The 11,864-nt window shown below is 52.5% G+C and overlaps 2 protein-coding genes across 2 annotated transcripts; one reads left to right on the top strand and one right to left on the bottom strand.

Annotated features, from left to right (window-relative positions):
• Window positions 1-2,913: 2,913 nt before the first annotated feature.
• Window positions 2,914-6,775, bottom strand: SMAC4_00861 (uncharacterized protein; the record flags this gene model as incomplete). The annotated part of the gene is made up of 1 exon (XM_003349921.2): window positions 2,914-6,775. One exon carries the CDS (start codon window positions 6,773-6,775, stop codon window positions 3,125-3,127), a length of 3,651 nt encoding a protein of 1,216 aa, XP_003349969.1. The 3' UTR covers window positions 2,914-3,124.
• Window positions 6,776-8,645: 1,870 nt separating this feature from the next.
• On the top strand, window positions 8,646-11,838 carry SMAC4_00860 (uncharacterized protein; the record flags this gene model as incomplete). Its single annotated transcript, XM_003349920.2, has 4 exons — window positions 8,646-8,740; window positions 8,929-9,410; window positions 9,486-11,039; window positions 11,106-11,838. 4 exons carry the CDS (start codon window positions 8,646-8,648, stop codon window positions 11,210-11,212), a joined length of 2,238 nt encoding a protein of 745 aa, XP_003349968.2. The 3' UTR covers window positions 11,213-11,838.
• Between the last annotated feature and the right edge of the window lie 26 nt (window positions 11,839-11,864).

Here is an 11,864-nt window from a genome sequence, read left to right as displayed (position 1 = left end):
AGGGACCAACGGCGGGACATTGCGATTGGGATATCGACGCGGCAGGTTAGGATGGGACGGTCCGTTGGACACTGCGTACTCGGGGAGAAGACAGGGAAAGCCGCGGGAAGGTTGTAAGAGGATTGTATAGACGGGGAGCTTCATGACACATGGGGTAGTGGATTCATACTTGTGCCTACCTAATGATTAGACGAAGAAACCCCAAATGGAACGGTCTCTTCTTTCTTTCTCGGTGGCTATCTTGTGGATAGTCAATCTGGTTTCTACGCCTTCGAGAAGGTATCTGTGCTATAGCGTGACTCCTCTTTTGGATCCGATGGCCTCGAAGTCCAGATGAAAGGAAGCTAAAGACGAAGGGAAAATGGTGGTCGGAAAGTGGGAAAATCGGAGAAGGGGAAGAGGAGGCGAGAGAAAAGGGAAAAGCGAAAGAAGTCCCTGGGAGAGACCTAGATATGCACGGGACCACCGGGGAGAGGGAAAGTGCGAAAGGACAACGTTTTTGTCAAACACGCCCGACCACGTCCCCGAAGGCAATGGGCGAGCCCGGAATGACACACAAGCAAGCTTGAGCGATGGAAGAGTGCAGACAGAGAAACGAAAGTGAAGAAACGCCGATCCCCGGAGTGAGTCCCATTGGCGACCGGGGTTGGCAAGTCCAGGGATCCCGCGTCGGCCGACCGCTTGCCTCACCCACTCACCCGCCTTCTCCAAGCTGGAGTCGGGTAGCAGTACGTGGGGACTGTCTCGACACGGACAAAATTAATGATACTACTAACCATACTTCCAGCCGCTTGAAGTGTTATCGTTTAATCTGTCCAGACAAAACTTTGTACTGTGTACAGCGTGTACCCGAGTAACAGGCAGTGCCCGACCCGACCCCTCTGCGCATTCCCCCATGGCCGGATGTGGGGTCGTTGAACCCCGCCAAAAAAAGCTTCGCAAGCTTTCACAAGTCGACATGTCCCTGGACAGCAGCCTGCAACGTTTCTGTATGACTATGACCTCAAAAACAACGACAATCGACATGAGCCAAGGTTCAACAACTGATCAAGCAGCTCAAGGCGGGTACATGCTGCTACGGCCATGTACAATCTCTTGAACGGCACATTATGACACGATAGCCAAATCGAATTCGCTGCCCTACAACAATAGAAACAGCTCGATGTACATCTCTAGAATTCGGTGCATGGTGGATCAGGAGATTCCATCACTTCACTGGCACAAGCCATCTTCACAAGTCCGAAAGTGGTTTCTTCGACGCCTGGTCCAAAATAGCGGTCAAACTCCACTCTTCTCGGCCACCTCAACAACTGGCCAACTCTCACCAATCCAGAGCTTCCATCTTCAAGCCATCTCGACCACACACTTCGCTTCTCTGTCACTGCATATGTAATGTAGTTAGACGAACACACACCGGTCGCCTGCCTCAAAAAATTGACCGAAATTCGCAATGTGTATCTCGAATTTTCAATCGTCACAACAGTCATGAGAAAAGTTGTAAAACGAAAACGACTGAAGCAATGGTCGACGAGTTCGACCAGTTGACGATGGAACCCCCTCCCCCCACACCCGATACAGGCGCCAACGACCCCACATCATTGGAGAATTGCTCAATTACGTGATTGACGAGTGTCCAGTCAGAAGCAACCGCCATCGAATTGGATCGCGGGAATCTCCCGGCGAATCTGCAAGGGCGACGCTGTGTGTGGTTGCCAGTGCAGTGTGAACTTTTATAGTGTACTGCCGTTGGTTCCTGAAAATATGTGTGCGACATGGACATTGGGGGTCAGGTAGTGTACATCGGCGTACAGTGTGTAAAGGTATACAGGCTATCATGTTTCCGACGAGTCAAAAGGCTTCGAGTTGCAAGAACAAGAGGCTTGGGTACAACAGCCGTCAAAAGCAGAGTATCAAAACCGACCGGCATGAAGGGAGGAATATTTTCGTACTTACTTGCGCCAGTGGCCGAAAGGCCAAAAGGATACCAGACTGTGAAACGAATTCCAGAAGATGGTCGAGCTGGAAGTGATGAAACAAGACATCGCGAACACTCTAGGTAACACTCTGGGAACCAAACTGAGCCAGACGGCCCTGAAACTTTTCAACACGACCTTGCACATTTGGCCTTCTTGAGGTCAATCTGTGCTAAAAGTCCAGAAAATGCGTATACAGGTGCCGTGAGCTGTTACCAGCAAATGATTAACTAGAAGATCGATGTACAGGATAAGGGGCCGATCCGAATACAGTTGGGAATGAACCGGGCTAACTAAAGACACTCTCGCGCAGTGTCACAGCTGCGTCGATTTTCGGTTTGGCTGGAAAGATGACAGACGGACTAAACCATGGAAAATCGCACCTAAAAGTTTGCGGATCGAACTAACGTGGGTATGGGGGTTCGTCGTTTTGTTGTCATTTCTCGTCCGTCGTCGAAGAGCGCGTCTTTGTTTGCACACGAAATTTTGTGTGAGTGACTGTTGTAGTCTATGTAAGGAACGAAGGAAGGATGGTGGAGGTTTCTTATATGCAGTTGTCATATGGGATGGAAGGTCCAAAAACCAGATAGAAATCCCAGGATGTGGTGGTAGGTGATGGCAGGTGCTACCTATTATGATATATACACGATGGGTTATCTAGGCTATACTGAACACAGGGTTATCAGCTCACCATGTGTACATCAAGGAGTTGCTCTGTCCCGTTGCATATTACTTCACCCCAGGAACGGGAATGGTAAAGTGGTGAAGTACGATTTCTTATGTCACTAAGAAGAGGAATAATCAGACACGATGCCTATATCCATCCTCGAGTCAATACGTAGGCATAAAGTTCGAGGTCGAATATAGGCAAAAATGGATCTTCAAGCCAGAAAGTGTGGGTTACAACTCGGACTTGTAACATCACGGATGCGACATTATTCATATTAACGAATGTTGGCGAACAGTACATCTAGAGGAGCAAATGGTAAACCATAGGGTATTATATGTTGTAGTCTCTCCCATATGTGCAACTCTTAACGTAGCGCTGATCTAGTGTAGTATGACTCTCGACGCTCAACACGATAACGCGAGACGCTTCCTTTCTCATTCACCTAACCCAGCTTAACAAACACTTTACCGTTCTTCCCGCATCATCCTGTTTTTGAGTGGGACAGATGTCCTTGCGGAGTTACTTGACCATGTTCCATAATCACCGTCGGCATCACAGCCGACTTCCCCTGACTCACGGGTCTCCCAATAATCTGCGCAGCCGAGCTAGCCAGCCCCAACCCTTGAACATCCGTAGTACCCGCCGAGGACGACGACCTAGGCGACTTTGGCCTCATGCCGAGGGCTCCCTTTCCGACGATCTTCTCGGTCCAGTTCCAGTTCAGTGTGCTCGATCTCTTGAATCCAGGCTTTGCCGGGTCGCTATCTGCCGCGGGGTCGGAGGAGTTTGATGTTGACGGAGTAACTGCTGCTGATTTGCCTTTCTTATCCGCCGGCGATAGGCCGCCCATGAAAGAATCTTTCTTAGTATCTCGCTGGCCGCTCTCGCTTGCCGTGTCGCTTTCGTCGCCACTTTCGATCCAGTCTCGGTCGCTCCACGTCACGGAGTCCATTCGGCGAACGAGTTTGGGGCGCTCGGTGTCTCTGAGAGATCCGGATGGCGAAGACGGTGATTGTGATGACAGGAAACCTCTGGTTTTGTCACTGGAGCTCACACCGGCAGAGCTTCTGGGCAAGCCGGAGACGACGTCCTCGGCCTCTATGGCGTCCCTTTCGCTTTGAGTCGAGCCTCCTCTACTATGCGACTTCTTCTCCGACCTGCTAGTCTCTGTGTCCTTAACTTCAGAACCGTGCTCGTCAGGTGGCGCAGACAGGGGCTTGGCACGCTCTCTATTTGTGGCCTTGTCATCGGGCGTCTTGGCGGTTGGTAAATCACTAAAGTGAGCCTCGACAAGATGCTGAATCACAGGCCAACCGAATGCGTTGGCAAACTGGCGACGGACGATGATGTTGTTGTGTGCGTCGGGCTCCAACTTGACGAGCACTTTGCGCCAGGAGAGACCCCTATGGTAGGCTCTGGCAATTTTCTCCTCAACTTGCATTTGGGAGCCATCGACCATCTCAGACGGGTCCATGTCGGGGTTGGTATGCTCTGTATCATCGTAATCATGTCGGGAAAGCGATGAGTCCCGGGGCAAGATTCCCGGTGTCGGGCTATAAGGGGACGACGCCTCACTGCTTGGGGTTTTAACCGGAGCAGCTTCACCCGCGGAGCCCTTTGAAGATTCCATGCTGGTCGTAGCTCTTCGTCGGAAGCCGCTGGTAGTGGGCCGCTTCTTCAAGGGTGGGGGTGGAATATCCGAGGGATGGTATATCCTATCATGAAAGATAGCTCGAGGTCGTTTGGATGGGTCGATCAGATACTCAACTGAAGGGAGTTTGGGGTTGATCAAGTCACTAGCTGCTTCAAATACCGTCGTCTTGGGCGGAGCCATGACGCTTTCTCCCGAATCCAACAGCTCATTGCCGGTGGTGACACGCGACCGAGACGAAGATGCTGAGGCTGTCGTGGATGTGTCGTCTGATCTCAAAATCTGACTTCGTTGATAGATTCTATTGGCTTTGGAAGGTTGTGGAGCAGGCGCTTGCTTTTGCGTTTCGTTGGAGCGGAAGAAATTCATTATACCACTGAATGGATTGTTGGTGTTACCCGAGGTAGTTGCGCTTTGAAGATTTTGGAGCTTCTGGAACTCGGACTCTGGAGACGCCACAACAGCCGATCGAAGACTGGCTCGATCATCCTCCAGCATGGCATGAGGTGGCGGCTGAGGGACCTCGTGGGCATTGTAAGGGCCCGTTGGTGTTGAGTCCCCCGATCCCTCCTCACCCGGCTTCTCCTCTGCGTCGTCTGGAGCCCAGGGCTTCACTCGTGGCGCCGTCGCATTTGTCCCTGTCAACTCAGCCCACCCGAAGCTTAGAGCAGTTTCAACCAATCCTGCCTCTCTGCGAGCCTTGTCCACACGCCCTAAACCTTGCCAATCCAAGAACAAAAGACAACTTGTGCGGAGTGGCACAATTCCATCGTTGACGACATTGGAGTACACAGTTCGGTTTCGGAATTTCTTCAACGCTGTATGTGCCGGCCCAGTAGGCAGGATGCGTAGCAGCGGCTTTGACTCCGGCTGGGGCTCTCCGTAGACGTGTTTGTGCGTATTCTCGCCGAATTGGCTTATGATCGCCCCAAAGCCGTTTCGCGCAATGGTTGGAGCTCTCCACGTGAGTCCCAAATCTTGACCGGTCCTGCCCACCAAGCCAAAATCGAGGGCGAACTTGACGTAATAAGGGTTCTCATGGTTGAGGCCGAGAAACGGCGATGCCAATGCGATGAAGTTGACTGGTTCAACCTGATCGAAAAAGGTTGGCGAGTGTTTCTGGATGTAGGCAATTGCGTATGTTTGTATAAGGCCGCCAAGCGAATGGGCAATGAAGCTGATCTTGGTGATCTTGTAGCTCCTGTCCGTCTTCTTGGACCCAGAATGAGGGCGCTTTTGCCCCGAATCCTTCTCTCCATCCTGCTTGCTCGCTTTTAGCGAGTGGACAATGGCCTGTGATGCCGCTCTGGTGGTGGGTATGAATGGTTGCTCAGGGAAAACCATTGTCAGGACGAACTTGGCAAGCCGTTTTCCTAAATATTTGATACCTTTTTCAGTCCTAGTGGCGTTTCCTGAGAAGCCGCGCACAATAACCTCCTCGTCATCTTCGTCATCACTCTCGTCTTGCCCGTCATCTTCCCGCGGTTGATCTTTGTCACCAGTCACTCTGTCTCCCCCTTCCTCGGCAGAGGACGAAGTGTCTCGCTGGTATTTCGCTGTCCACTCTTTTGCCCTTCGCGCCTTGGCATCCTGTTTCGCCTTCCGTACTCCTGCATCAATGCTCTCTTTCATAAAGAGCATATCGGCTCCCAAGTTGCTGTGTAGCCCATGCGTCAGGACAACCAAGTGAACCTTCTTCTGCTTCTTGGGTTTGCTCGGCTCCTCGTGCTTTTTGTTCGTGGGCACGGCGGGCTCCACAGGGGCATCGGCACCGTGATACTTGGCCCGGTGCTGGACTTCTTCATCCCATCCAGGAAGCCGAGGTGTGTTCCACAATGCGCCCGTATCCTCTACCTTCAGCCGTATGGCTCGTGAGAAGACCCCTTTCGGCTGTGCTGGATGATCCTTGACGCTACCAATGCTTTGCTGAAAGTCGCTGACTTGGCCTGGCTCCGGGGCTTGGGACCGGCCTCCGAGAACCGGAACCACGGAGCCAAGACTCAGAGACTTTTCGTCCCGGGCGAGGAGAATCTCATAGTGAACGGCAGCCGACGTAGAGAAGATCACTTGTGATGCGACTTCAATGATCCATGAGACGCTCTCGCCATGGGTTTCGGGGTTGCCAAACTGGCCGTGCTTGCTTGTCCCCTCACCGGCTGACTGACGAATGTTGTCGGGTACGACAAGGTGACAGTTCCAGACGGCACCAGCCTTGAGCATGGGCTCAAACTCGGGGATGCCATAGCGACGGGGGTTTTCGAACTTTTCGTTTGGGTTGAAGTGAGAAGGGTAAGCCGCAACGGAAAGGGTGTAGGGACCGTGGACGAAGGCAGCACGCAGAGCAATGGCCGAAATGTTTTTGATGCGTAGGGACAGAAATTCCGGGGATGGAAGGATGTGGTCGGCAGATGGGGTGTAAGTGACAGTGTAACGGACCACTTCGCCGATTTTTACACTGCCGGTTTGGTGGAGGAGGAGCATCCTGAACGTCCCTGAGTTATGCGTGCCGTACCGGTCCCGCCAACTTGGTGCCCAAGACACGCCGAGACCCAACGAAACTTGGCACCGTCAACCAGGTGATAATCTCTCTGCAGGACGAGCAAGATAAAAGCCGTAGTGTTGTAGGGTTTCAATGGTAAAGAGAGCCTACGGTACTAGGTATCACGTCGTACCTAGGCCAGGAATCGATATGTCGGTGATAAGCGTATGTGGTGTTGTTGACTTGTCCGAGTCCCGAACGGGAGCTAAAAAGACAGCGGTTGAAGTGATGTGGGGCGGCTGGCAGGTGCTTGCTAGTGCTGTATCCCGGAAGCAACAACTGGACCCGGGGAAACGGAGCCGGAACACGGGGACGCGGAGTTGGAGCGCACTGCCCAGACGGTGTCTAAGACTCGCTGGTTTACTGGAAGTAACTGAAATAGCACGGGGTAAAAGTGCAGTGTTGATTTTGCGTATCGAGGATGGTAGCCTCCGTGTCTGCAGCTGAAACTTGTGGCTAAGAGAGTTGTGGTTGTGAGGCTAGAGCTATGGACAGGATCGTTTGGCTGAAGACTATCTGATGAAGAAAGGCCCCAGAGTGCCCCTGATGTCTCGGTACGAATACGCTGGCTCGTCGAAAAGGTAACTGCAACGACGCCGCGATCAGAACGCTAGGATGTATCAAACTCAGGGGGCGAGTGTTTATACTGTACAGGAGACAAGTAGGGAGGGCAAAGAACTGCGAGATGTCCAGCGAGTGAGCACTGGAAGGGACAGCCGGGCTGCTCGGGGGCTTCGAGAGTACTCCACAAGGATGATGGCAGCGTGTGGTTCGATGGCAGAGTGGATTGCAGTGATAAGTGGCTCTCGACAACAACTCCAAGTGGGCGGGTGTGTGGGTTTCTGGCCCCTTTAGACTCTACACTAACAGGTACAGTTCAGGAACAAACTTGGCGATGGGGCCCAGGCCTTATGATGACGGCATCTTGTCGAGTCTCGAATACTGGGGGAGTTGAGGATGAAGCGTTGAGTCTAGATGTCTTTGGAAGGCGCGGTAGTCTGAAGGCGAGGCTTTGGAGATTAGACGACTGGCGACTGTCGTGTCGAGGAGCACGGTAGATGCCTCTAACGCGATATAAAAGCGGTATTGACATTTGACAAAGTAGACAAAACCCCGTTTTCGTTGGATACCACCAAGAGAGAAAAGGGACTTCGGACTGGTTCCAAGTCCCGTGAGTGGAAATCAGCATCAATCAGTACCAACTTTGATCATGGCATGCGGCTGATCTAAAGTTAGTTGTCCAGCGCGGTTGTCTTTCACATGCTGAACTTCCCGTCGTCATGGGAGAGGCGGTTCTTTGCTCTGCCCTTCCTACTTGTATTGCAGAGAGGAATGTGACGGGAACTCCTGCTCCCATCTTTCACAGGCTGAACTTCTGAAGTGACTGCCAAAAGCGACAGCTCCAGGGTGAAGAGACACTGTGCGGCTCGAGCTCCAGGGCTGGCACCCCCGGTCTTTCGAGGCCTTACGTAAGGTTACATGGGTAGCAGGGTGGTGAGCTAGCGCAACCTTGGCGAGATACGTAGCCCCACGTGACCCTTGCCAACCACCCGGGCTCGCTCACCGTCTTTGCCGGTTCCTGGATTGCTCGTGGCCAACTGCTTCTCTCTACCGCTCTACCGCTCGTCCTACCGCGCTCGCATTCCTGACCGCCAACATTTTTAGACCGGCAGTATTTTCACGTCGCCATCCATCGCAGGAGACCCCTCCCCGGCCCGCGCCAGCGCCAGTCGCCAATCGCTCACCGACAAGCAGTCGCCAGTCTCTCTTCCTAGATGCCCCCCGATTGTCCAGCGTGCAGTCTCCGGCACAATGGGTAGACGGCCGAATGCTCTGATCCTGCAGTATTTCGAGCGAGGCCCAAAGCTGCAGGACCAGAGCAATCGTTATCCTCATACTTGTAAATCGTGAGTTGCGGTGACCGACTCTTTTCTCCCTGTTAATGTCAACACTGTCGTTGTCGTCGTTGCTCTCCATCGCTTTCCTTCTCGCTAGTCTCGAACCCTCCTCCTCCTCCGAGCCCGAACATGTCGACGACCACTGCTGCCGCCCATGATGCTTCTGATGCTGATTGCTTCCCACTTCACCGACACAGATGCGGAGAGCACTTCCCACGAGGCCGTCTCGACAGCTTAACAACCCACCTTACCAAGAAATGTCCCGCCATTGGCGAAGCCGATCGTGTTAATGCCATCTTCACCCTCTCCGGAATGAGCCATGCCTCCCACCGACTACAACAGACCCAGCACAACCAGGGCCAGGTACAACAGCCCTTACAGGTTCCGACCCAAGTCAATGGCGTCAATGGCCCCCCAGTGGATCTTCCAATGATACAGCGCGACCTCCAGCGTGACTGGACTGCTCTCGGAGTGTTGGCCGAGGTTTCGAGGCAGATTGACATGAGCGAGAAGAACGACGATCGCGTACCTCTCCACCCGAATGTCTCCTCGGGTACCGTACCAGGCGCCAATCCCTCACAATCTGTCGAACACTTTGTCGTCCAGGACCAGGGAAATGTAGAGAACACATATCAACAACAGACCGACGAGCAGACCGTTTTGAGCGAGCAACCAAAGCGTAAGTCGTGGACGCCTGGCCTCACACCGCCTTTGTAGCCTTTGCCAACCGAGACTGACAAAGTCGTTATTACAGCCGAACCAGTTGCGCCGACAGACGAAGAACGAGTTCCCACTGCCGAAGAGAGGTTACACGAGATACTGCGAGCAGAGGAAAACGCCAATGCCGACGCCTCCAACATATCGATGGCCGCAGCTGCCGCAGCTCGACTACACCCTGCGCTTCTTGACCCTCAGTTGCTAGGACAAGAAGCTGCTGCTGCCGCCGAGGCCGCCAGTGCTACTGCCGCTGCCGCCGCCGCAGTAGCGAGCAGTCTTTCCGCTTCCGAACAAGCTCACCAATCCCACCAGAGCCCTCCCGAAGTGTCGCCATCTATCCCCGCGACTACACCCTCTCAACCCTGGGGCGAGATCACCTACACGGCCGATGCTTTCCAAACAATGCCGGCTGGCGACTCTGTCCCTCACACAACTGCATCCCTTACGAAGGGCGGTTTCCGTCTCGAGACAACCTCCAAGGCCCGCCACTCACGAGCGAGGTTCAACGCGACAAGGAGAAAGCAGGTCCAAGAGGTGCGCAAGATTGGCGCTTGCATCCGCTGCAGGGTTTTGCGAAAGACTTGCTCTCCTGGAGAACCCTGCGATACGTGCCGCAAGGTTCTGTCGCCACGTGTATGGCGCTCTGGTTGTGTACGTACCAAGTTTTCGGAGCAGCTGGATCTGTACTCTGCCGGCGTGCAAATTGTCCTAGCGCAAGGCAGGATCAACACTTTCAAGCAGGCTATGGTCCTTAGCAACCATGGCCTAGTTATCGAAGCATGCCACTTCCCGGAGCTCTCCTCGCATTTGCGCCTTCAGGTTCTACAGCGTGATGGGATCAGGGAAGCAGACGGAAAGGTCACCACAGCAGTACCATCAGATAAACCTTTGGATTACCCAATTATCATGGTAGACAACGACACACAAGACGTTCCTGCCCGTCTGGAGTCATACATGCGTGAAGTTCTTCCTGAGCTCATCAAGCGGGAGCCGTCCAACTTCATGCAAGTTACTCTACAAACCGCCCTCGAAATTGCCAGCACAACCAACGATGAGCTACTAAAGAAGTCTCTCGAACTTTGGGGATTGGTGGAAATATTGGACAGAGAGCGCCAATGGACAATCTCGGTGAAGTCTACTCTGGATGATACGGTCATTAGTCACATTAAGGAAGAGACTCATGAGGAAGTATTCACCACGATTTGTCTGCAGCTTGCGGCAGCAGCAGAGCGGAAGGCGGCTGCTACCAGCAAAACCCTTCTGACAGGCATGCAGAGAGTGTTGCAAGACAGCAAAGTCAAAATCGACTTCGGCATGTATTTTGCAACCTTGATCTTGCTGAACTGTGTGGAGAAATCAACGTGGGCCTTCAAGGCCTGGGAACAACCAAACCTGAGGACTATGTGGCCTCTAGAAAAGGACCCAGGTAGCTTCGCTCAGCAAGGTTATGTCATAGCCGATTTGTTGCGCATGCTCCTGACGATCCGCAAGGCCCTCCCGCGCACAGCTCACCGGGAGTCGGATGGAAAACTGGTGACTGAGGAACAAGACCCTGCTATCAAAGCGTACTTCGAAGCAATCGGTCTCAACTGTAAGAACGGAAACCATTCCCCATGTTTTTCATCTCTTAGTTTAGCTAACCTGTTACGTGTTTCAGTTGCCCAGATCAAGGCCAAACAAGAACAACCAGTCTTCTCTCCTACCGATCCTCGATCCTTTGAGTTCCTCTTTTCCTCGACACTCTTACTCCCAGCTGCGGAATAAGTGACATTCTATTTGATATGATCAACATTGTTCAAGAGCATGACTGGCATTCAGCCGGCGTGCTGAAAAATGTCGGCACGTCTGAAGCCAAGCAGATGACACCGGTCTGCTAATCCCACGACCCCCTACCTAATACCTCCGCTGTCGTTACACAGCACCTAAAAAGGAAAGCGGTCGTCGGCCTCTCCTTTTTGTCCTTTTAGAATCGGCGTTTTTATGCTGCACTGGTCGCACGCAATACTGTCACGAATTAGATGGTTCGGATGTATGGGTTACACGAAAAAGTATCTCACCCTATGTCGACGGGAGTTCGATGGTCTAAGTATCATTGATCCAACAAGTGTAGAAGAGATGGGAAGGGGACGGATGAAATCAGGTTTGAGTAAATTTCATCATCACACCACAACATCAGCGGGCATAGCTTATGGCTTTTCTTCCCTTTTGCCTTCCGTTTTTTGTTTTTTCTTCATCTCTCAACGAATATCTGTGCGGGAATATGGGATTACGTTTTGTTTGATAGACCAAAATACCCCTGTGGTTCGAACATTAGTTAAAGGCAGTTCTTATACCAATTAGTTGATAAGTGTAATCTTCTGGCTCCTTATGATATATTACGAGCTGTGGAATTAAGAACTTGTTGCTCATACGTAGG

Source organism: Sordaria macrospora, chromosome 3, assembly GCF_033870435.1.
Source record: "Sordaria macrospora chromosome 3, complete sequence".
In the NCBI taxonomy this organism is placed as follows: Eukaryota; Fungi; Ascomycota; class Sordariomycetes; order Sordariales; family Sordariaceae; genus Sordaria; species Sordaria macrospora.
The sequence above is the reverse complement of the archived record's forward strand: the minus strand, read 5'-3'. Positions and strand labels throughout refer to the sequence as shown.